Source organism: Lingula anatina, chromosome 5, assembly GCF_051362555.1.
Source record: "Lingula anatina isolate TDL-2025a chromosome 5, LinAna3.0, whole genome shotgun sequence".
NCBI classification, from domain to species: domain Eukaryota; kingdom Metazoa; phylum Brachiopoda; class Lingulata; order Lingulida; family Lingulidae; genus Lingula; species Lingula anatina.
Window position 1 is genome coordinate 14,551,037 of NC_141771.1, and position 25,318 is coordinate 14,576,354.

General features: G+C 36.0%; 3 protein-coding genes across 6 annotated transcripts; 2 read left to right on the forward strand and 1 right to left on the reverse strand.

The window, feature by feature from the left end:
- Positions 1-1,131: 1,131 nt before the first annotated feature.
- On the reverse strand, positions 1,132-13,541 carry LOC106163122 (PMS1 protein homolog 1-like). The gene is made up of 13 exons (XM_087013107.1): positions 13,372-13,541; positions 12,870-13,029; positions 11,522-11,647; positions 10,802-11,085; positions 6,964-7,086; positions 6,193-6,333; positions 4,738-5,796; positions 4,169-4,303; positions 3,606-3,713; positions 3,055-3,350; positions 2,662-2,789; positions 2,186-2,379; positions 1,132-1,773 (listed from the first exon to the last, which is right to left on the reverse strand). The coding sequence occupies exons 1-13, from the start codon at positions 13,513-13,515 to the stop codon at positions 1,546-1,548; spliced, it is 3,126 nt and encodes a 1,041-aa protein (XP_086869233.1). The 5' UTR covers positions 13,516-13,541; the 3' UTR covers positions 1,132-1,545.
- Positions 13,542-13,555: 14 nt separating this feature from the next.
- On the forward strand, positions 13,556-19,035 carry LOC106153140 (ORM1-like protein 1). The gene is made up of 4 exons (XM_013526954.3): positions 13,556-13,720; positions 14,508-14,702; positions 15,689-15,840; positions 16,283-19,035. The coding sequence occupies exons 2-4, from the start codon at positions 14,529-14,531 to the stop codon at positions 16,416-16,418; spliced, it is 462 nt and encodes a 153-aa protein (XP_013382408.1). The 5' UTR covers positions 13,556-13,720; positions 14,508-14,528; the 3' UTR covers positions 16,419-19,035.
- A 777-nt stretch (positions 19,036-19,812) lies between these two features.
- LOC147761696 (uncharacterized) lies at positions 19,813-24,613 on the forward strand. Of its 4 annotated transcripts, XM_087014130.1 has the most exons (4): positions 19,813-20,304; positions 21,756-21,843; positions 22,229-22,286; positions 22,543-24,613. In XM_087014130.1, the coding sequence occupies exon 4, from the start codon at positions 22,548-22,550 to the stop codon at positions 24,447-24,449; it is 1,902 nt and encodes a 633-aa protein (XP_086870256.1). In that variant the 5' UTR covers positions 19,813-20,304; positions 21,756-21,843; positions 22,229-22,286; positions 22,543-22,547; the 3' UTR covers positions 24,450-24,613. The 4 variants fall into 4 exon arrangements, with proteins under 4 accessions (XP_086870256.1, XP_086870254.1, XP_086870253.1 ...); XM_087014128.1 differs by lacking the exon at positions 22,229-22,286 and having other exon boundaries at positions 22,543-24,611; XM_087014127.1 differs by lacking the exon at positions 22,229-22,286 and having other exon boundaries at positions 19,813-20,282; positions 22,543-24,611.
- Positions 24,614-25,318: the final 705 nt, after the last annotated feature.

A 25,318-nucleotide genomic window follows, 5' to 3' on the forward strand; every position in this document is an offset into this window, starting at 1 on the left:
AGAGAGCAACCGAACGAATGAAAAATCAGAGACAGACATGGCAGGCAGTGCAAAGATCGACTTCAGATATTCGTTCAATTTCATTTTCAGAATCCATGAATTCAAAATTGTAGTTGTGATATAGTCTATATAGGTTAATAAAAAAAGGTGAAGTACAAAACACAGAGCGATCACTAAGAAAAAATAAATCTAAGCGCAGCATATCTTCACACACAGAAGAAAAGTCATACCTGACATCTAAATAGCATAATTTCGTTTTCTCTTCTTCCTGGTTCGTTTTTTCTTTTTCTTTACACGCCTTATGGATTTGGCTTTGTGTTACAAAAAATCGTTAATTAGAATTTGTGTTAGAAACCATTATACTACAAAACTTAAAACATATGTCCAATAATACATAAAATGCAGTAATAGGCAAGCAGTTTAGAACAAGTACATACACACCAGAGCGACTTAGAACAGTAAATTGCAGAAAAAAGTCCATCAGTCGTGAAAAAAATTGCTCCTCTCATTTCATTCACACTTAACTCAAAGTGAAGAAAAAAAAACATTTTCTTTTATAGTATTACGTGTTTCGCTATAAATCAGCTATTTGTTTTTGTAACTAGTATTTTGGTTGGCTTGCTTCCAAAAACAAAACTTCACTGAAGAAAACACACTCGACCAAAAATGGTTCGGAAAAGTGAAATTATTTTCAAATAATTAAAAAAATCTATGCAATGCAGTGGGAACATCTTCAGTGTAAATAAAAAAGGAACGAATGAAGGGTGCATAATTTATCCATTTTTGGTTAAAATATTTACCTTCGATAATACGGTGATTCTATAATTATTCAAAATAATGCTGTTTCTTAACTTTTTGATCACGTGTATAATGCCTCAGTTTTGTAAGCACACTGACCATTTTGGCAGTTAAGGGAACTACAAGTTTTTTCCCTTATAAAGCGAAGTTTAAAGTAGTCCTCTAATCCATTTATTAAAGCCATATACACAGGTCTGTCATTGTGTTGTGCATGCTCACTACCAAATGCAATAATGCCATGATCACAAAATATTTTCTTTTATTTTAGTCACACTTCACCATATGTCCAACCAATCAAAAAAAAAAAAAAAAAAAAAAAAAAACCCTGACCACTTAAACTGCTTGAAACATTTATTTTTTAAATTCATTCAGTAAATGCAGAAATTCACCATGTAAGGTAATGCACTGGGAATAAGGCATTAAAGATTATCAGCTCTCTTTCAAACTTGATTACACTGGACTTCAAAAATCTGTGGATTTCTGCGCCAGTAGCATTTTCTTTATCAGTAAGGAGCAGTCTAAATAAAACAATAGGGACAACGTGTGCACATATGGGCAATCATCATTGTTCATGTGCCTCACGTTTTCTATCACTTAACTATCAATCAAATAAAGTATTATTACTAAATAACAGTTTAATTAACCAATCAATAACACATAATGTGAATTAAAATATATCATTAATGTACTATAAATGAAAGAAAAAACAATAAAATAATGTATGCTTTAAATTAATTGTGACTTCATTTAATCCTGAGAAAGAATGCTGCTGTCATCTTGAGAGCTAAATTGTGGCAAATTGTGTAGTATGCACCATATTCTCTTGTTGTGCAGGCAAACTTCTCTGAGATTTAGTCCTTTACTTGCATTGTTATGTGATGCATTTTGACTTTCTTCGAATTGGTTCAGTATGTCTTCAATTTCATCTTTGTTGGTATTGCACGGGGCCTTTCTTGCCATTCTCACAGCTTCCCCCTAGTGGTAAAATTAAGTGGTGTACATGTATTTGTTCATGATAGCTGCAGCAGTATTTCATCTCAAAAATAATTTTCCACATTGAATAATATTTTCTTGACATTTCTCTAAATTGCCTCTAAACAGTGGCTCAGCAAAATTATGGTAATGACAAAACTTTTTCAATGGGGGAAAATTATCATCCTTTCAAATACATAATTTTACAACAACTGAAAATATATTTCCACTTAGCATTTATGATGCTTTTACTGTATGGAATAGAACTATTAGGTAGCCTGCTTTTTAAATGTGTTACCAACACTCAATTTTTAAGAATTTAAAATGATTTAAAAAATACAGAATCTGTAAAATTCACAATTTCCCCCCATTGAAAAGATTGAGTTATTCCCAAAATAATAACAATAATTCATACCTGTAAAAAGTGCCTCACTTTCTGTGGCCTGCACTGATCTAGTGAATGTCCACCATGGTGATTTGGAGAATGATATCCATTGTCCAACAGTCCGCTGACCATGTGTAGTATCTCTGTCAAGTCCTGAACACCATAGAATGGTAGACATGTTGCCATTTTGTAAATGTGGACTTTCTTCGAGCCATCGTCATCTTCTGTGGTGATAAAATAAATTAGAGGATCAGAGAGGCAATAATGCCTACTGGGCAAGTACCACCAGCTGGGCTAGGTACAGAAAATGGGTAATAACACACATGGTCTTCTTATAGTCTTCATGCTCTAATTCTAATTAACCATGACTTAAAAATGCAGTATCTGTAAAATTCAAATTTTCCCCTTTAGAAAAGATTGAATTTACTGAGATTACCATATTCAAATTTTGGTAAAATGACTGGCCGAGGACTAGCAGTCATATCTTATATGATTGCAACACTCACCATACATTCGGATATCAAAACCATTGGCTGTCAACAGTCTGTCTGTAAGGTATACATGTGGATCTGGGGGCTTGAGGGTCTGCTGCATGGAGAGTAACACATCCCATAATGCTCTGCTTGGAAACATGCTGATAGAAAGGATATGTATTTAGTGAAAAAAATGTGAGAACAAAACAGCAAATTAATTCTGATGCAATGAACTATATTCCATACACATCATGATTGTAAAAGAAAAGCTGACTGAAGTCATCGCTTGATTCAGAAACTTTCAATTGCTAACATTTACATTGTGTTTATAAATAATTGGTGGTGGGCTGAGGAGCGGAAAGGGATCGAGTACTTGAAAAAATGTAGGGAACTTCAAGAAAGTGGAGAAAAATCTGCATGACTTACTTTTCTGTTATTTCTATAGGCTGTTCCAAAGATTCCATTTCAAAGTTAAAAGTTGCAAGAAGTCTCTGAAACAAAATCACTTCCTGTGCTCTATAATGGTTAAATATTGCAATACTGTTCCCATGACGACACATCCACACACCATGTGACTTGAGTGGACCAATCACATAGGGTGTTTCAAATGTTGCATCTGGCTGTGACACCACATTATGGTAGCTGTGAAATCTTTTCCTCAGTGTCTGGATGGTGACATTCACCATGACAACTTTTCTCTGGGGAAAATTATCATTTTTCTCCTAGAAAAAAAGGAGCATTATTAGAATTGTGAAACTTAAAGCTTTCTTTACCTTGCCTCGTCACTCTTTCAAACTCCAATTAAAGTTACGAGCATTGAGGTTTCTGTTCTGTTTCTCATTTTGCATAGAGGAGTTATGAACTAAAAGTAGAACCAACAAAAAGTTTGAAACCAGAGGTTTAAACCCTGAGAAGTGACCCACATGCACACACACGTACACACACACACACACACACACACACACACAGAAACGTACATTTGCCTCCTTGGTCTTCCTCTTCTTAGTTTTGGGCTGTTCTCCTTCCAGTCTCTGCATTTTGATTGGCTGGCTATCGATGAGGTCATACAGCGTCTGCTGTCCTGTCTGAAAAAATATGGAAATAAATGGCAAATTAGTTAAGGATGGAAAAACAAATTAACTAAGTTTGCAAAAGCTTCTAACACATACAAGGACACTATGCTGAATTAATAAACACACTCATTAATTAATTAATCAATTAAAAAGTTGTCTTGGTATGATGTTTTATAGCAGTTTGCATATTATAGCAATTCTATGTTTTTTTTCAAATCAGTACTAAGTGCAAACATTTGTGGAATATATGAATGAAGAGCAAAGTTTCCAACTGTTTAAAATGTTGATGAAAAGTAGAAGGTGTTGATATTTCAGAGTTTGCTGAACAATATCTTTAATGATTTACCAACATGCTTGTGAAAGAAAGGTTTATTTCCCATACACTCTGGATATCAAATATGAAATAGACAAAAGAAAGAAGAAAAAGAAAAAGGCTGAGTAGCTGAAAGATAAAAGGTATATCTCACCAAAAGTTTAGAGCCATTAGTGGAACTTGCTCTCCTGACCGACTGACTGGACGATACAGGACTGCCACCAAGTCTGGACATGTTCAGAGATTTCTTTGAAGCGGAGAGAGTTGGTGCTTGTAGTAAAGTAACAGGCTGAAAGTTACAAATTTCTGAAATTATACAACAAACATCTATCTATGGTTGTGTTTCCAATGAAACTATTGTACTAGGTAGATCAATCCTACTACACAGGGACTCTTGCTGAATGCAATCAGATTAACCAAATGACTTGCCTCCTCAAGCACCCAGGTGGTCATTATCTTTCATGTGTGCTTAGCTTCTGGATCCTTTTTTAAATTTCTTTTTAGCGTGACTGAATTAACACAAAAGTTAATTACCCCCTAACCTGCTTGAAGAGGTGTGTCATTCAGTTAATCTTTTTGCATTCAGCAAGAGTTCTCACTGCAAATTTGCAGCAACTGTAATTCTTCTTGCGACAACCTGCAAGAAGTTTCTTGAAATTAAGTTTGCAACAAATTTGGTGCAAACTTAAAATTTTGCCTCGAAAGTTTATAGATTAGACTCACCTGTAGAATACCACCTTCAAGTCCTCTGCCTTTACTCCAATCTTCCATATTTATCAAGCTCTGTCCACTACTGTGGTCAACATCACTGGACTCGGGGCATTTCTTACTTGAAAAATTCTTGACTTTGTCCTGTCTGTTTTCTGAGTCTGACTCCCAGTTGACCTTTGACCTTTTAGCTGATCCCAACGTGGGAGATGATGTTTTAAAGTCAAATGCTTTTTCTGAAACCTGAGGCTCAGGGGCATCAGAATTTTTGCTGTTTTTTAAAAGATAATCAAAGAAGCTGTCATCATTCCAGTCATCTTCTGATCCTGAATCAGATTGTTTACTGGTGTTTTCCTCTGCTGAAAGTGGGTTCAGTGAAGTGGTATTTGAAACAATATTATCTGCTCTTCCATTGGCTGATTCCTCACTGAAGCCATTATTCTGACTGGTAGATTTGGCTATATCATCTTCAGACACAGATGATTCTAGACCAATGTTATCTTTTCTAATACTGAAGGAATCCCTTAAAATAGTACTTGTCTGATTGGTCGATGTATCTGACATTTCTTCTAAGTCATTCTGATTGGTTGCCATCTGTGTCTGTGGAATCAAATCAGAAAATTCTTCTCCAATAAGATTAAAATTTGGCTTTTGATTTGAGAGAATATCCTCGGATTCACAGTTGTTAGAAAACTCTGGCTGAGTGCTTAGATTTACTGCAGGGTCAACTGATGACTTCTCTTTTTCCTTCCCTAAAACATCTGCACCACTGATGAATTCAATTTGAAAATGCTCCTCATTATGTAACATAGTTCTACTTTTACTTTTTGAAAAACAATTTCCATTTTCATGGTCAGTTGTACAGTTGTCTTCTTTCTGACCATTATTCAGAGTAAAATTATCTTTTTCAGTTGAAATTGTAAACTCAGGGTCCGTTTCTTTATTACTTTCTGTATCCACCATTTTATTACCAGTTCCCTGTGCTTTAGAACCTGCCCCCTGTGATGCTTCTTTACTACTCAATGGACCATATGTCTGTTCTAATAGTTTCTTCAACAATTCACAAACATCGTCCTAAAAACACAGATATTTCAAAGAACTAACTTAAGATGAAAATCATTCAAATGAATGCTGCTTGAAGAAGAATCTGCCTTATCATAAATATAAGGAGAATAAAACATCAAAATAAACAAACTGATGTTTTCAGGAATTCATTCGAATAATCTTTGGGGAATTCAACAAAAGATAGTTGTTAAGTTGTTTATGGTGTTCTGAGAATAAGTGAAGAAATGTGACACATTTTGCATGTATGTTGTTTAATTTCATTTTTTGTCATTTTGATATTATGTTTTTCTATTTGTTCTTGTGCCAATTCGATATTATATATTTCTACACATGTGTTCTGCTCACTGTACAATATTGCATACATACAGTCATAAAAAAATTCTACTACTATAATGTATGACCTACCTTCTGATGCAGCAGGACCTTGGTTTTGTTAGGATCCACATTGACATCCAGTTTACTTGGTGGTACAGTGAGACTGAGGAAAACAATGGGGCACCTGCTTCCATCACACCCACTGCCTGCTGTGTAGTACTTCCTGACCAGCTGAAATATATATGAAAAATTAAGAATAATATTGTTTAAGCACATGTAAAAGTGTTCTATTCAATGCTGATGAGCTGATAATAAGACAAGAAATCTAATTCACAGTGTTTTCAACACATTGTTTACAAACAATTAATTAAATTAGTTTTCTTGTCTCATGGAAAATACTCTATTTTTTCTGACAGAAACTTAAACCAGTGATCTGAGACAACCATGTACAGCAAGGGGTTTGAAGGCAAATGTGTAAAAATTTAATTTGCAGTCTGAACAGAAGAGTGAAAATTTGAATGGCTGCCTTAGATTAGTTCCACATTATCTATGCACTTGATCACTGAACTTGTAAATTTTGACCAATAAAAATAGTTTTCAGAGGCCTAGTAGATTGAATGCCTATTTTCTAAAAATTGAAAGACACAAATTAATATTTTTATACTTACGGCTGTTCTTCTGGGTAAAGATATTTCTGACAAGAGTGTGGACTCTAAATTAAATTGTTGCAACACCATTTAAACTACCAGTGCCTGCATCTTTTCAATTATTTCATCCACCAATGCCTTTTCTCTCAGCATTGTTTATGCTTACAGTCAGTGCATGTACTTTTTTTATTTATCTGATCTAAAAAGAACTTACTTTTTCTACATCTTTCAATACCACAGGTCTTTTATTGACATAAAGGAAGAAACGGTCACTAGTGGCTCTACTGGTGACCTGAGTGCTGGAATCTGATTTAGGAAGATACGCTTCAATGCCCATCTGCAAGACAACATACAAAATAATTACGGCACTAGCTAAATATAATGTAACAGCTGAAACAGAAAGAGACAAACAAGGCAGCAAAGCTGTCAAATGTACAGACAAAAAACAGAAAATAAAGATGCAAAAAAGGTCATTTTGTCAATTTTGATGCAATAATAAATAATGCTTATAATAGCACTCTCAGTCAACACTGAATTTTAATCTTGCACAACAGGTAACATGGTCAATAACAGGAGCAGACCCAGAGATATTTTCTGACAGTATTACAAAGTATCTATGTTGATCCATCCTCCATTTTGATGGTCTTCCAACAGAAAAAATAGATACCAGTCAATATAAACTTAATAACCTGACTGCCTTCCGGAAGACCCAGAAGATGGTCTCAATCCACCCCTTCAATAAGATTACAGTTTCAGGACCATGAGAGTTCAAATTCACATTATGAAAGTCTCAATATTTGAAAAATGATGACAGTGCATAAAATAATATTACATAATGTTTAAAGACATAAAAAACAATACAACTGCTTTTGTAGAAATACAGAAAATATGCAGAGCCCCAGGCAGAAGAGAGTTAAAAGTCACAAATGCAAGTGTTTGAGAAAAAATTATAAAGGAAAACAACAAAACTAGAAAAGCACTTTGAGAGTGCAGACCTCTGCCAAGGCAGCAATTGTTGATTATTATTGATAATTGATTGATTATTGATCCGGACCACCACTTAAAATTAATCATTGTCCTCTTTGGCCCACTTCCGACAGTTCCTGAAAATTTCTGCAAAATCGGTCCATAACTTTTTGTGTTATGTGGATGACAGACAAACAGGGGTGAAAATATAACCCCCTTGGCAGAGCTTGAGGTAAATATAATTCCAATGAAGATGCTATTCAAACTTTTAATCTTCCAGTTTGATATATATATATATATATATATATATATATATATATATATATATATATATATATATATATATAACTTATTTGCAATATTAAACAAAATTTACCTGCATAATTATCACTGCTTCCTTATTATTAATCTAGCAGAGGGCTTTACCTTTGGGAGTTTACAGGGAAATATCAATAAGTGTGCTTTACGTAATCTCATTTAATGGCCTATTAAAGCAAATGACTTTATAACTCTGAAATTGATCTACTGATACCCAAGGGTAATTTACAGACTGACCCACTCAAAGGTCTTCAGGCCCATAAGTCACACCTTAAGAAAAGCACAAAACCATAATGCCCAAAATAGGAGACTACCAATCCTGATGCAATAATACATTATGGTTAACTGCACAGTCAACATCAACTTATGCACAACAGGTAACACAGACGAAAGTAAAAGCATAAGGCTCCAGGCCCATCAGAGTTCAAGTTTATACTTAGAAAGTGCCAGAATGAGAAAAATGAAAATTTCACAAAAAATGCATAAATACAATAAACATGATAATCCAATAGATCTGGTTTTCTCATGAGCTGAAGGCCAATCCTAAAAATCGTACTTGTAAGTTTAAAATCATAATAAGTAGCACAGTTTTCTTTTCATAATGTTTGCAGTAGCAGTGCAAAAAGATTGTTGTCAATTTTGATGTAACATTACATAATAAATTAGAGAATTATTATCACCAATTTTTGTTTATTGACTATAAATAGGATGGACATGTAGAAAATAGGATTATCATTTGGCTTCATGTCCATGGGAGCTCCGAGTCCCACAATGAATATGCCAAAAAGATAATGAATATTACACTAAAATGTATAATTTCCAGAAAAAGAAGCCAATTAGACTGCTTTTCTAACTCAGGCTGCATTTTAGTCCTGTGTTTCTTTTTTGAAAGTTTGACAGTCATAAGTAACACGGTTTTCCCATAATGGTCATCAAGGCAGCAGCACCAAAAATTGTGTTTTCTTCTATTTTGATGCAACATTACATAATGCTTAACAGCATAATGATCATCGATTTTTAATAATAAAATATAAGTGTCATGGATTTTCACAAAATGTGACTAGCATGGGTCTTCAAGCCCGTGGAGGTTCGAAGTCACACCTTGGAAATGCCAATATGTGAAAAATTAAATTTTCACAAAAAACTGTTTAATTGCCAGAAAAATTTACCAAACAGACTGCATTGCCTACTGAAGCTGTATTTTAGTCCCATGTTTCTTTCCTGTAAGTTTGAGAACAGTAAGTGACATGATTTTCCTTAAATGGTCATCATGGGAGCAGTGCCCAAAATAGGGGTTTCTTCAAATTTTGATGCAATATTACATAATGTTTTACAGCATAATGACCATCAATTTTTAATTATAAAATATTAGTATCATGGTTATTCAGAAAATGTAACTAGCAAAAGTCTTCAGGCCCATGGAACTTCAAAGTCACATATTGAAAATGCCAAAATGTAAACAAGACAGCACTGTTCTAAAATGGGTTTATTTCCATTTTTAACACTTTTTTTAACATAAAACAAAATAAACAGTTTACTGCCATTTTTATATGACCAATGAAGAAAATTGATGAGATGGGAAAAGTATCAATAGAACAGTGTTAAATGTCCAACTTCCTCCATTCTGAGATTCTGAACATAGTGGATGAATGCATCTGACCAACTGTAATGATATGAGTTTATTTCCATTTTTGACACTTTATTACACAATACATGATAACAAGTTTACCATCATTTTTACAAAATCAACTAACAATGTTGTAAAGATGTAGGAAATGTCAAACAAACACTTTTACGTATCTTATTAGTTCAATAATGAGACTGTTAACATGCCTAAGAATTGAATGTGAGGAAATGTGATAAAAACAGCATAACTTCTAAAATAATGGACTGATTATGCTGATTTTCAAACTCAACCTGTGTTTTAGTAAGATTGGCCCCTCCTGTGAGTATAATGACAATTGGCCAATCTGTTTTTCTTATATTGTGTTATCAGTGTTGCATATATATACTGAAAAAAGTGAAAAAACAGCATAAATTCCCTATAAGTGACCCGATCGTGCTGATTTTCGAACTTGACCTGCGTATTATGAATATTCATCAGTTCTGTAAGCTTCAAGCCAAAAGGTAAAATGGTTTTCCACTTATCGTGTTATCGGTGCTGCATATATGCTGAAAAAAGAGAAAAAATAGCCTAAATTCACTAAAAATGACCCAATCATGCTGATTTTCGAACTTGACCTGCGTATTATGTATATTCATCAGTTCTGTAAGTTTCAAGCCAAAAGGTAAAATGGTTTTCCACTTATCGTGTTATCGGTGCTGCATATATGCTGAAAAAAGTGAAAAAACAGCATAAATTCCCTATAAGTGACCCGATCATGCTGATTTTCGAACTCGACCTGCGTATTATGAATATTCATCAGTTCTGTAAGTTTCAAACAAAAAGAAAAAACAGTTTTCCACTTATCGTGTTATCGGTAAAAGTGCACAGCGACGGCGACAACGGTGACGACGGCAACGACGGCGACGACAGACGCAGATGACGGCTATATGTACAGACACATCTGTGTCTGTACATAAAAAGTCTACTGGCACATTCAGGATATGAATATCTAAGAATGTACTGGGGCATAGAAGAAGCAGTGCCTACTGTTTGAACAACTTTTAGAATTTTTACCAGGTGTTTGACTAAATTATACTGCTATGGAGTGAAATAACTAAAATCAGATCTGGTATTCAAGCCTAACTCAATCCTATACACACACCTGGTTTTCTGCATCCTGATGCCAAACAATGTGCTCCATGGACTTCATAACTGTGGTCCCCAAACATTGCAATAAAACAGTGCGATGATCAACCACTACATTTTTCTGCCAAACAACATCTTTATTATGCCGTAGTGCTATTCTCACATCTGGTCGAATAATGCCAAATGAAATAATTAGATCTTCCACTTTCTTCAGTTCTTCTTTTTTCTTGTTAACACTGTTGTAATACTGCTTACGAACAGGGAGGTTTTTGAAGAGATTGCAGGCCAAAATTGTAGTGCCTGGAATAAAAGAAATATAAGCTAGAATCTTTCCTCTCCCTCGTTATTTTTTTTTTAAATCTCTTTGTTCAGGCTTGGGTTCCCCTGATTATTCATTGAATTTAATAATAGTATATATAAACTTGACCAACTGCTTATAAAATAATTTGCTTTGGCTAGAAAGTGGCTAAAATAATAAATAATTGATTACTTTTGTCTATTTCTCAATTGTCTCTGTTTATTTAAAACAAAATTGGGCAAAAATATATTTCATTAAATTAAATGTACAACTTATCATAATTTCAAATTATCCAAATTAAGAATTCCATTAAAAAATGAGAGTTGACACATTTTGTCCACTTTGTAACCTGATGCAAACAACTGTATGTGTGTGTGTGCGTGTGTGCATGCATGCCTATGTGTGAACAATGTATACATGCTCACCATTAACTCTCACCTTGGCCAAGATGTGAGGCTCTTTCACTCAAGACATGTCCACTATGGTCCAGTGTGTATACAGTGCTGACCTCATCTTGGATTGTTTTAGTGGTCACTGCAACCTCGGACACTGCACACAGAGAAGCTGGAAATTCAGTGAAAAGTTCTGAGATATGTACTGAGATACAGGAAGATTAAAGCAATAATAACTCTTCCTTTGAGATTCAAAATTCCGCATGAAATACATTGTAAACAACGCATGGAAATATATTCTATTGTATTTTACCACTAAAACGGCCGTTATTGCAGTAAAACTAAAATCTGTGCTTGTCAATACGGCTTTCGATGCTTTCATCAAGGCATTCGTTGCTAATGACGTAATGGTGTCACGCGGATTCTCGCGTTCATTCGAGACCAAAATAACATATGGTGCCAAACGCATTAATGCGGACGCAGACGTAAGTTGCGAGTTTTTGTACAGTGCGTCGGATAACGAAAAGCCCAGAATGGCACACATTGTGGATATTAATGTATTTTTAACGAAAAGACGAATATATCTCATGAATCTTATATAGTGTTGTTGTTGTCTGCTTTTCCCGCGGTTTTAAGTAGGTCAACAGTGACTATGCGATGTCAGAGAGAGCTCCGTCAGTTAAAATCTCTTAAGAGATTTTAACAAAAAACCGTACGTTTAGGAAAAAAACCCTGGATTAACTTTGAATGCAGAAATGGGGTCGCTGACCATTGGTAAGTACGGGAAAATTGCCGTTTACTCCAGAAAAATCCAATTTTTGGCCAAAATGAAGAGTTATTATGACTTTAAGATACCTAATACTTCAGGCCCGTAACCAGCGATTTCAAAGGGGGGGGTTCTTTTTTCTGAAAAAGTGGACCTTTTACCATATAATCCCCTAATACCTAGGTCATAATACCTAGGTCAAATTTTACCCCGAGTGGACCTTTTTCCAGCAAAAAGGGGGGTTCTTTCGAACCCCCCGAACCCCCCCTGGCTACGGGCCTGTACTTGTACATATATCATTCTTTTGTAGTCTGTGCCAAAAATTATTGTAATTAACAAAATGAATAGCTGAAGCTACTTACTCATAGGGACACCAGGACCTACGAAACTACTGGCCCTAAGCAGAAACAATTGCCAATAACTAAACATCCCCCCCCAAGAGCTCTGGCCTTACTGATAATTAAAATAAGAGATACATATGTACAAGGAAGTTCCTAGTATTTAATCTCTGAAACTCGGGCTACACTGTAGTACTGGTGACACTTGGAACTGCATCTCTTCATGGCCTTATCTTCATATCTAATGAATATCGAAGAGTCCATTTTATTTGATTAATTTTTTTCATTACCTAAGGCCTCGCCACGGAACCCATACATGTCCAAGTTGTCCAAATCCTGCTGACCAGTTATCTTGGAGGTGAAATGTCTCTGACCCATGTAAGGAACATCTGATTTTTGGACACCACGCCCATTGTCACGGACTTCTATCTTTTCAAGACCAAACTTTTCCTGCAAAAGGATAGGGATCTGTTTTAATATTGAACTGAACTATTTATCATATCGATGCTTTATGACACATCAATATATTCATAAATGTTAATTCACTGATCAATAAATGACCTAGTTGGGATGGGTAGGGAAGACAAAATACATAAATCCATAAAATACACTGTAACTTTTAAAATAATTATTAGTAGTATTGTTAAATTACTATGAATCATCAATTATTATGATTACTTATTTTTGTTTCAAAGTGTACAAAAGATTGAAAAAATTGTGAGAATGCTTCAAAAACGAAAAGTTAAATAAAACCAACAAATCAAACGACATAATATTATAATGAGCACTCACAAGTTTAATTTCCACCGCAGTTGCCTTTGCATCCAATGCATTTTCCACGAGCTCTTTAACTACACTGTACACAGAAGTTATAACTTGACCGCTGCCAATCAGACGCACCGTAGACGCTGGAAGCTGCTTAAGTCTGCTTTCCATGTCTTAAACTGCATAAAAAGCACATGAAATGCAGCACGAACATCGAGAAAAAGTGCAACCAGTGTTGTTTATAATCTGAATACAGCGGGAAGCATGTAGGAAGTGACGTAAAGGAAGTCGCGATGACAGAACTACGCATGCGGGATACAACAAGACAATCTCAAGATCGTGTTGACAAGTCAGAAGAAACTTATTTCTGAGATAGGTGAGAAATTATTGATCTAGATTTAATGTATTGTCGTTGATAGGACGACGTCATAATCTCTTAATGTAACGTGCTTTATAGCGGCGTAATATGAAGTCTCTGAGTTCTGATGCCACTAAAAATATGATGACAAAATTTAGGTTGTCGGTGTCAGTCGGAAACTTCCCCGCAGTCTTTATTGACACGTAAGTTGGGTGGACGCCTAACAATACTTCTACTGTATCAAGCAAACTGGGAAAATTGCCAACGCTCTGTAGCTGAAATGGCATTAAATTATGTCTCGGAACAACGAGCAGATTCCAAGCCACATCGAATTATTTACGCAGCAAACGATTGAAAGCATTGTAGGAGCTACTACATGATATATACGGCCTTTCAAAGTTTCATGCAACGTTGCACTTGCAGATCGATGACAGCTACAATGTAGAATAATTGTATTATGTGAAAAGATGTGTTAACATTGATATGAAACAGTCCCAATTAATAAGTGTTTTTAATGAATTCTGAGTGGATTTAAGCAATCTGCTTTAATGGTAAATTTTTTGATGGTCAGTGTTGCCAGTGAGTGAGTTGAAGGTTCACTCGTATGATAGTTTCTGTAAAACTTAAATTTATATTTCTTTATTGCAAGAAAAATTATGGTTTACTAGTATAAAAATAAACCCAGTATTTCCTTTTTAATTCTGACCAAAAGAAATGATAATAAAAAGAATAAATAAATAATTTTAAGTCGTATTTTATCAATTTCATACAAGTTGACTTAAAATAGACTCCTATTTATTTTCAGAAGCGGAGATCAATCTCCAAGATGAATGTGGGCACGGCCACCAGTGAACAAAACCCCACCCACTCCTATCTGAACAGCAAAGGAATGTGGCTGACATACATCCTACTGATTTCTGTTCTTCACTTCTTATTGCTCAGCTTTCCCTTCTTCACTGTGGCTTGGGTCTGGACATGCACAAATGTCATACACAATATAGTGAGTATTCTGAAAATAAGCAGAGTTGTCATGGGCAGCTTTACTGTGAGACAAAAAACTCATAAAGAGAAGAGTTTACGTTCACTTGTTCTATATGTTAGAAGAGAAATATCTTTTCAATAGGGGGAAAATTGTGAATTTTACAGATATCATTTTTAAGTAATAATTTCTTGAAATTGAAACATTACCATTGAGAAACAGTTAACAAAATTAAGAAGAAAGCTTCTCTGTCATGGTCCTTTTCTGTGATGTAAAAGCACCACAAATATAATTTTGTGATTATAAAATTACGAATCTGAAAGATTGATAATATTTGCCCATTGCAAAGATGATCATTGTATTACTAAATTCCTGCGGAAAGTTAATGCACTTCTGTTGTATAATTTATCCTTTAATCCAACATTTTACATTGAAAATAGCTAGAAGTCACAAAAGAACATTCGTGAGAATCCCCCGCAGAGTTGGATTTACCCAGCTACATAGAACAATAGTTGAATCTAACTGCAGTCTAAATAATAACTTTAAAGGGATAATTACTCTTTGTATGAGATCTATATTTCACAACAAAGACATTTTAAACAACTCATAGAAATATAATATATTCTGTTTTACCACAAAAACTGCAGTTATAGCTATTATTGTGATATCGCAGCTTGTCATCGGATCACGAGACCTCCATAGATGGCTATATTCTGTTATAATCTCTTAAGAGATTATTACAAAAAAAAAAAAAAAGAAAAAAAAAAACTTTTTAGAAAAAATTCAGGGACTAACTTTGAATGAAGAAATTGATTCATTAACCATTGGTAAGTATGGGAAATTTGTTGTTTACTCCAAGAAAATTCATTTTTTGGCCAAAACGAACACTTATTATCCCTTTAAGCCAATCTATGATGAACCTACTATAATTGTAACTTTGAACACATACCTCTTTCATAATCATGTCTTTGGTTCTGATTATAAGCATTTGTCCTTTTTTCTTCCAGATCATGTTCTTCACACTGCACATCACCAAGGGCACTCCTTGGGAGACGTCAGATCAGGGCAAGGAGAGGTTTATGACGCAGTGGGAGCAGATTGATTACGGGCAGCATTTTACAGCAACCAAAAAGTTTTTCACTCTTGTGCCAATAGTTTTGTAAGTCTTTTTTGTTTGGTTTATTTATTTATTTATTTACTGAAATTGAGTTCCTATTTAACAACAATTTTTACATAGAAATGCATATATATTTATATATTATGTATGAACTATTTCACTCATTTTGTGTGTTCAACTTTAAATAATAGATGAATATAGGATATTTCCAAATATTTACACACTTTGAAATTTTTAAAACACTGAAGCCAGATGTGCAACAAAAAAAATTTTTTTTTTTTGAAACTTTTTCATTTACTTTTGAGAGCAACCAAATGCACACAAAAGTTTGTCACCCCCTAACTGCTCGAGGACGCATGTCAATCAGTTAATCTAATTGCCTTTGGAGAGATGCCCCATTCTAACGATCTACCCAGTACGATAGTTTTATTGGGATTGCACCGTATGTCGATCTGTTTGTGATATTTGTGTTTTATTTTTTCAGATTTTTCCTGGCCAGTTTCTACACAAAGTACGAAGCGACACATTTCGTCATCAATGCATCAGTTCTTGCTCTCAATATCATTCCAAAGCTCCCTCAACTCTACGGCGTGCGTTTATTTGACATAAATAAGTACTGAATTCATGGACTTCTATTCATCATCATCATTATTATTTTTATTTTGTATTATTATTTGTATTATTATTGTTATTATGATGATTGACCTACTGTTACTTCAGAAGGTTCAGTAGATTGTGATGCTACACTGGAGTAGCTCTGGCAATTTTTCTCTTAGCCAAATCACTACTTTTTCATCACTTTTTTCTCCAAATGGTTAAAATTTGACTAAAACAAGTCGAATCAGCCATTTTTTGTTTAGCCAACTTGTCAGTTTTAGCATTTGGCTAAATTGGCGAGTGTTAGCACTATCCCAGCTACTAGTATGACTGCTACTACTACTACGTACTATTTTTACCACTACTACTACGTACTACTACTACTACTACTACTGTGTCAGCCACAGTCAGATGCTGAAATCTTTCGTTCTCTATCCGCTGTATCTTACATGTGGTGGATGAAGGAAATTTCAGGAATTCCCTAGTCAGGGCTCAGTTGATCAGTAACTGAGATGGACTGTCTCATATGAACTCACAGAGAAATACTGCTGGGGACTCCATACATTTAAGCGGTGTGGTTCATTATTATTGTATGAGAAGTTGAAATGTGGGATTATAATCTGCTAAGGGCCTGTTCAGAACCAAGTTGATTTGTGAACTAACTAAGTCATGGATCAAATAAGGCACGACCCACTTGAAAGCAGGCTGAGATTTAATTTCTTTGCCCTTGCAGGGAATAGGTGCATGGGAGGCAGGGAATCCATTGTCAAGAATGCACTATATTTTGGTTCCGCGGATGAGTTATTCCATGGATCAACTGGTTTCTGAACAGGCCTTAACTTCTCTAACCTACTGGGCTGCACTGTGTGCACACACACCAGAAAATATATGAATTTAACAGGCATATTGTGGGGTATAAATGATAGACACATTTAAGCCCTAATTAATGGGTCAGATGACAGCTGTGGATACCTAATTAAGACTGAGAAGTGAATAATAGACAGACACTGAAGGTAGTTTGGTAGATGTCTAAGAGGGCATCAGGGCTTGACACTAACTTTTTTCGATACTGGCCCGAGATATCGGTAAATATTAGGAGGATAATTTGACACATGACATTTTACTTGCTCTTTGGGCCAGTGACCACATCGTTTCATGGCCCTAGGTTGGATTTCGGTGGCCAAGGGCCAGTGGGCCACCCTTAATGTCAAGCCCTGGGCATTTACAACAGGTTATCTACTGATCTGCGGATCGAATGTGTTAGCCCTACATGAAGGCAGAGCCAACTTATCCACTGATGGTCTTCCAGCCTCCACATGTGGCATGAGGTCTATCAATTAAACTTTGGAGCCATTATTTAAACCATTTAATGGCACGTGCGGCAGCAGGGAGACCATCAGGGGATTAGTGGGCTTTGCTTTCATGTAGGGTCTGCCATATTTGATCCGTGGATCAATAGATCGTAGGATCATCTGTTGCGAATGCCCTCTGAAGGTGAAGATTGCCTAGAAAAGAAAATGTTCAAGAAGATGTAAAAAGAAGTAATATATATATAGTTTTTGTAAAAAAAAAAAAAGGCATTTGAGACTGAGTTAGATTTTTTTGTTTATCTTCAAAAATTCTAACACAAGATGTGAGGATTTTGAAATGGCGTTATTCAGTTGGAAACTTCCCAGTAACAGGCATCATGAATTGAGGTGTAAAAATGCAATGTTTGTATTTATTTATTTATGAATGATTTTTATGTTATCTGAAAGTAAATGTATGAATTAGATGATCTTGTAAAATTAGAATTTTTTTACGTCTTTGAATTAAGAAGAGGTCATTTGAGTTTGATACAGAAGATGCCATGAAGATGGATGTTCTTTTTGTACTACAGCACAATATTCAGACTATATTTTCAACTTGGGTTTTAGAATCCATTAAAATGCTGACAAATATAGAAAGTCGTGGTCGTGTTCCAGGAAAGGACGTCAAGGACCTCAAAAAGAATCATTTATAAGAGAATTTTTTAAAGTTTTCATGCTCATCAAAGCAACAAACTTGGAAAATGATGGATGCTTCTTCAAACCTATATTTGGTTTCAAGCAAAATATTTAAGCAACGTTTTTAGTGACTAGCAAAAGGAAGTCTTGATGATTTAAAGTCAATTTTTTAGTAGAAAAATCATAGAGATGAAGGAGTTTGTATATTTGCTTTCATTTGTTTCTCCTGGCACGTTTTATAAAAAGTAGACTTATTACCGCATTTCCCAATGATTTTTAAGTGAAATATATAGGGCGAATATCCTCTGGTCTTTGAGATGTTGTTTTAATATACATATATATTTGTAATATGTTTGTGTTATCTTGAAAATGATCAGTTGAAGAAATTGATGCCATTTAGAATGTAAATTGACTATAGATGGCGCACATGAACTCAGCCTTCAGTATGCTGGCCTTTGTTATTTTTGGGCCTAAATCAGATTAATTTTGTCGTTTTTTTCCTTTAGTTGAGATTGTCAAAATGTTATATTCGTGTTAAGGCTCGTTTGTATGAATTGTCACATTATTGTATTTAGCAAACACGCCTGTAACATAGCTCTGAGCATAATAAAGGGACGCATTGAAATTAATGAAATAAATAATGCTCTTTTGTTATAACGTCATGAGTCCTGTTTCACATGATATTAAAAAGTTAAGGACATAACATTCGTTGCATTAAAAACAGTGTTGAAGATGGCCCACTTCGTTAAATCAGATACACTAAGACCCCATTTCCATAGATTTTAGATCGATCTATCCCTGTGGGGAGTCTCACTAGATTACTGTCAGCTTAGCCGGCTTAAGCGTCTGTCCCGCCTACTAAAAGCTGTAAGGGGGTAATTAACTATGGTGCGCGCTCGGCTGACTGCAATTTAGCCTGAACCCCCAGGGAGTTAGGTAGATCTAAATCTTAATCTCTGGATCGATCTAAATCTCTGGGAATACACCCTAAATGTGGGCCTATTACATTAGAAGGTCTTGGACCAAATGACGCAAAATTGACTTCGAGGAGTTGATTATCCGATTTAAAAAGTCTAAAGCTTTGCCCAAAAAATTGATTTTTTTTCCTAAGGATGGGGGTCTCCGGCAAATATATTTTTTTAAAATTCCTGTGGACAATATCTTATTGTGAAGTATTTTTGGTAAGGTATATTCCCTCCACGTAATCGTAATATCCTGAACATTAAGTTAAAGAGATGACAGCTCTCATTTCGGTGGGAAGTGACAAAAAAAAAAAAAAAAAAAAAAAAAAAGACAAAGACAATTTTTTGGGAAAAAGACAATTTTTCATACTTTCTAATGGTAAATGAATCCGTTCCGATACTCAAAGTTAGTCAATTAATTATTATAATTATTATTTTTTTTTTTTTTTTTTGTTATCTCTTAAGAAATTATTACGGAGGGTAGCCATATATGATGGTGGTCGACGTGGTCTGATGGCAAGCACAGATTTCAGAATAATTGCGCTAACCGCAGTTTTAGTGGTAAAGTGGAATTTATTATATATCTATGCGTTGCCTTCTACGTATTACGGAATCTCATATAAAGAGTTGTTATGTTTTTAACTATCTGACTTCAAATACAGGGAGAGCCTTTGTCATCCTTTATTTTAATAACCATTTTTATTATTAGTCAGTAATAAATCACACGGGTAGTCGCGTTGTTCATTGTAGAATAGCCGTTGCTACACTTTAAATATATGAGACATGATTAAACGCTTTTTATCACGTGTAACTCCGTAATGAGGGCGCAATATCTGCGTATCTGTTTGCGCTTTGGGTCAGTATCAATACAGCGATAAGTCCACTTCACAACGTCAACATTTGGCTAACATACGTGCTTATAGACGTGGGCTACCGACAGGTGCGTAGATAGCAAAAAACAGGTGCGTTAGTTTATGATACATCGTCTATGACCTATATTTATTATATAGCTTTCCTCTTTTGTTCTTTCGTACCAGCACTGCATTACATAACTCAGTAACAAACCCGTGGACTTTTCGCATGGCAAATGTAAGAAAGTAGACAGACAATTTCATTATAATATGTAGACCATAAGGATGCATAGATCGCTTGGTTTTGTCTCGTTGTGTTCGTTATATTTTTTGCTGAGTGGGGTGGAAGTGGGGTGAAGGTGGAAGGAGCACAGGTGTGTGTTAATTGGTTGTGCCCCCCCCCCCACCCCACCCCGCGGATCCGCCATTGTGATTCCATTAGAATATTTGAGTGGTTCAAAGTTGTCGTTCAGAGGTCGTGTATTCAACTTAAAATTAGACGTGTTTCCGTTTGCCCGATCACACATTGAATCAGCTGTCATTTATTGGTCTATCATTATACAGTATTAAACCTAGTATAAATTGCTGAGGAAAAAAAGATACTTCATATAACTATTTTCAGGATCAGCGACTAGTCAAAGAGTATAACATCTATTAATAGTATTGGTATGTTAGCTCATTCAAGTTCAAATTAGTTTCTTAGTTTCTTGGGTGTATTTGTTGATAATTAATTTGTTTGTTGATAATTAATTGGTGGTCGATACATTGTATGTGCTATAAATTATTATCAAATACATAACGTTATAATACGAGAGGGATCGTTCTGCAGTAAAGCATCCTCTACAACGCACCACGGGCCTGTCTATTGATAGTAAAGTGAGCACGGGATATGGCGTGTATTAATATTCTTGCTAGTCCTTTACATTCTGATTTTCCTTAGGGCGCACTTCCAATGAAACTATCGTTCTATATAGATCGTTCCAACTCTGCTTGGACTCTCGATAAAAGCAATCAGATAAAGACGCCTCTTCTTGTTTCCAACGCTCTTGTTTCAGGAGGCGCTTTTCTGTAATCTACTCATCGCCACGAGGATGATTGCTAATCTGTGAGTCTGATTGCATTCAGCGAGAGTCCCCGCGTAGTTGGATCGACCCATGTGGAACGATAGTTTCATAGGGAATGAGTCCTTAGAATTATATTCTGGTTTGATGCCAGTATGCCTTGACTGTGTGAAAAATCTACCGGTATATACAATATACATTATAACAATATACATGTATTGTAGACTAATTTTTGTCCCGCTTATCATCTGGACATATGATTTTAATTTTCCATGTTCTGTGAACAATTACAGTGCGTGATTGCTAAACAATCTGCCCATAACTATCTTCCTTATGGTGGCTTTTCCATAAACAGCCACCATCAAGCGGGTAGTGATGGGCTAATTGTTTAGCATTAGTTATATTATCATTGTTTAAATGTCACTATATGGTATTCTGATGAAAATTCATCTGTGTATAGTCTGTGGATCAAGTTATAAGATTAAACGTTTCATTTTTTAGACTTAAATAAAAGGTGTGCCTCATAGAACTTCACGTCATTTGGTGCCCTTCCTCACTGTGTATTTTGAGACCTACATTGAAGCTACTGGTAAGTGAATCGTGCTCAGACTCAAGGATCTAACGCTCTGTAAAATACAGCGTTATTTTAGTGTAGAAAATGAAAAGATTTATTTTATAACATGGTCTCTAAATAGTGTTTGTTTTTCACGAAAAGATTCAATAGTTAAACATTCTGCATAACGTGATATATGTCTGTGTTCTATTCATCTAAATCATATTATCAGCACATTTGCGGTCGTTCCACTATAGCGACAGAAAATGTGAAACAACCACAAAATTGCGGATGGTTTTTCTCTTCGTAGAAACCCTATATATTGTAAGCAGTGCTGTCTATTGTTTTGTTGCAATACTGGTGTTGCATAATTTTATTTATATAGGTTATATTTATGTTATTTATATCTCTATTTTATAAGAGAGAGAGAGAGAGAGAGAAAGAGAGAGAAAGAGAGAGACAAAAACAGTGAAACGCAAGTAATATTTCAAATTAACATTCAGTACCATATTTCAGTCTAGACATCGACGGATAACATGCTGGTTAATATATAAAATGAAATGATAAAAGTCATCAATTCTTAATAAGTGTTACCCATGATTAATAATAGAAAAGAAATGGCAGCCATTTTAACCAAATAGTCACACTATTTTTGAGGACTTTTGACGATTGCTTACATCAAATTTTGGTCTTTATTGTGTTTGTGTTTATTTTAGATTTGTTTTTCCTTTTCAGATAAAATGCCTCGTTTTCATATCTGTAGAATTTTGAGGAGTAGAAACCTTATACCGGTCCTGGCCATAGTGACGTCATCAACTCTCATTTTGGTCTCATTGACCCATATGAGATCTCTGAAACCTTGTGATACCCCGAGAACTGTACAAGAGACAAGAGATGTATGCAAGTTGTTAGGAGAGGAAGACACAGACGAAACTGTCCACAGAAAGAGTGACATCATCGCTCTCCTTCAAAAGGCGAACGAGAAGCTCCACCGAGCGGCACGCTCTGCAAGAGGCTCTGAAACTCTTCGAAATATTCAGGCAGTAGTTGGTTCAATATCAAACATTTTGCATAAATTGAAAAACGATGACTTGCCACCATCACCATTTCACGCAACAAAAAAGAAAAAGACTTCTCAAAATGAAGTAGAAGTGTGCCCTGAAAAGTTTATGGATAGTTTGTACGGCTATCCGTTCTTTTACAAAGGTTTTGTGTCCCTTAATTGTACAAACGCTAAACCCATGGAGTCATTGGTAACCATTGTTTTGTACTTCAGTCAGGGTCTACGGGCTGCCAATAATATAACAAGAATCCTGATAGAGATCCAGAAAACCTATCCCAACATCACCGTTTTAGTTCCAACGACACCAAAGTCTAAGAAAACAACGTTTAACTCAGCTGGACCTGACTTTAAAGTTTCTTATGTTGATTTTCCAGCGAAAACACCGCCAGGGAAGGTTTTGAATTCACTCATCAAAAAAGTAAAAACGCGCTACGTTCTTGTAGCACGAGATCTTACGACGTTCACGCCTAACGCGAGATTAGACAGGATGATAAGGGTGGCCGGAAGCATGGACGTCAGTGTCGTAGGGGGCGCCACTCGTACCTCCGACGGCCATTGGTCGATGTCCTGTCAACAGCTCGTGATTAGAAATTATACACTGGTTTACAGAAACGGGTACGACATATCGGAACAAGAATGCGTGTACTGTGACCATATAACTGGGCCTTTTCTCGCAAAAACGAACGCTCTTAGGGTTTTAAAATTCAGTGACGAGGTTAAAAAAGAGACCATATTTGAAGACTTGTTTTTACGCGCAAAGCGTATTACAAAATGGCGTTCGGTAGTTTGCCCGGATTCTCTATTCCACGTTTTAGAAGAAACCCGCTTAAAACTTTTAAATGACACGTGGTTGAGATTAGCCGTTGAATGGAAACTTGATTTTATCAGATTAGCATCGGGACGGCTAATAACTATTGACTGTGTTCACTCGAAAAACAGCTGCTCAAAGCTAAGAGGGATTGGTCTCTCGCCATGTTGTTTAAAGAGGCTTGCTAAAGCCGTAAAATTTATCATGCAAACCTGCGAGGAAGAAGGCATCATATGCGAACTGCAAGAAGGCACCTTACTTGGTGCCGTTAAATTTAACAAAGTGTTACCATGGGAAAGGGACGCCGACATCACTTTCCTTTCAGGAAACTACAGTGCATTTCAAAAGCTTAGGCCCAAATTTTCCAAAGCGGGGTACAAATTAATTGATCTCGGAAAGTTATGGTGTTGCGTTGATGGGCGGCAAGCAGGTGGAGTGTTCCAAGTCCATGTCGAAGCTTGGACGATCGAGCTATACGGGCAGCATATGATGGACTCGGAAATCCTCCTCTCAAAGGGCATGCAACCGACTCGGGTGTTGTTTGACGGGATGTGGGTCCCAATGCCCACCAATCCGGGACTTTATGCCCGGAATCGGTATGGGCATGAATGTTATCGGCACGCGCAGCACTGGATGGCTATGGGTAAGAAGAGTGGGTGGGAAGGGTATGACACGTCACGGTTCAGCCAATGCCCATCTCCCGGACACAGCGCGTGCCTTGACCAGTACTTAACAGACGGGAATCTTCAGTTTCAGGAACCTGTGCCTTAAATGCTCACGCTGTCTAGTTCAGTCATATGTAATTAAACACAAGACCTCAGCTCCACTGGAATAAAATGTATATAGACACAAAACCTTCTTAAACCGTCTTCTTTTTAGATGTTTTATCATCAGACGACCAAATCAACAAAAACTAACATCTGGGTTATCTTAGATTATTCATATTTCAGACTATAATGGGTCAGATTCGTACCGGGGTATGATTGGTCTTGCGTTTGTGGTATATGCTTTGAACACGTGTTAATGTTATACATGTAAAGTGGTGGGTTGAGGGGTGGGGGTGTTAGGGGGATCCTGACCCTACCCCCCCCCCCCCCTTGAGTTTTTAAAAATCACACTAATTTTCCCATCTTGAAATTAGAATTTGGACTGGCTGAATTATGGTTCTAAACCGTAAAAATGACACCGTTTGCCCTCCAAAACAATAATAATAGAATTCAGAGGGCTCCGTACCCCATGCTAAGGGGACAGAAGGTCAGCTTCATATCCAAGGCTTGCCATTCCTAAAACACCTTAAAACAATCCTGGATCTGCCTCTGTCATACCACCTGTAAAACGCGTCTAACCGACGAAAAAAAGGCATCGCTGCAATTGCTTGTATTATATGGAAAATGCACCAGCTTTTACAAAAACCGCCCCGGTAGGAATGCCTTTGATACCATTGTGCTATTTAACGTCATAGGTACAGCCAAACTAAATCTATCGAAGCGTTTTATGTACCTACCTCATGGATATGGCGCCTTCAGTTCCTCTGGTCAAGTGGGAAGGAATACCATTCAACGTCGGTCATATAGGTGTGCACACGTTACAAGTACTCCTGTTATGGCAACATGAAAGTAGTTTTTCAACTAACTGCTCGG

Bases quoted from the DNA above. Each gene is read 5' to 3' on its own strand.
- LOC106163122 (XM_087013107.1), bottom strand. From the start codon at position 13,515: ATGGAAAGCAGACTTAAGCAGCTTCCAGCGTCTACGGTGCGTCTGATT. The intron at 11,648-12,869 runs GTAATGAAAAAA...CTGAATTTCCAG, and splicing joins GTTCCGTGGCGAGGCCTTAG to CTTCTCTGTGTGCAGTGTCC. The intron at 5,797-6,192 runs GTAGGTCATACA...CTGTGTTTTTAG, and splicing joins AGGTCCTGCTGCATCAGAAG to GACGATGTTTGTGAATTGTT.
- LOC106153140 (XM_013526954.3), top strand. From the start codon at position 14,529: ATGAATGTGGGCACGGCCACCAGTGAACAAAACCCCACCCACTCCTAT. The intron at 14,703-15,688 runs GTGAGTATTCTG...TTTTTCTTCCAG, and splicing joins CAAATGTCATACACAATATA to ATCATGTTCTTCACACTGCA. The intron at 15,841-16,282 runs GTAAGTCTTTTT...TTATTTTTTCAG, and splicing joins ACTCTTGTGCCAATAGTTTT to ATTTTTCCTGGCCAGTTTCT.
- LOC147761696 (XM_087014130.1), top strand. From the start codon at position 22,548: ATGCCTCGTTTTCATATCTGTAGAATTTTGAGGAGTAGAAACCTTATA.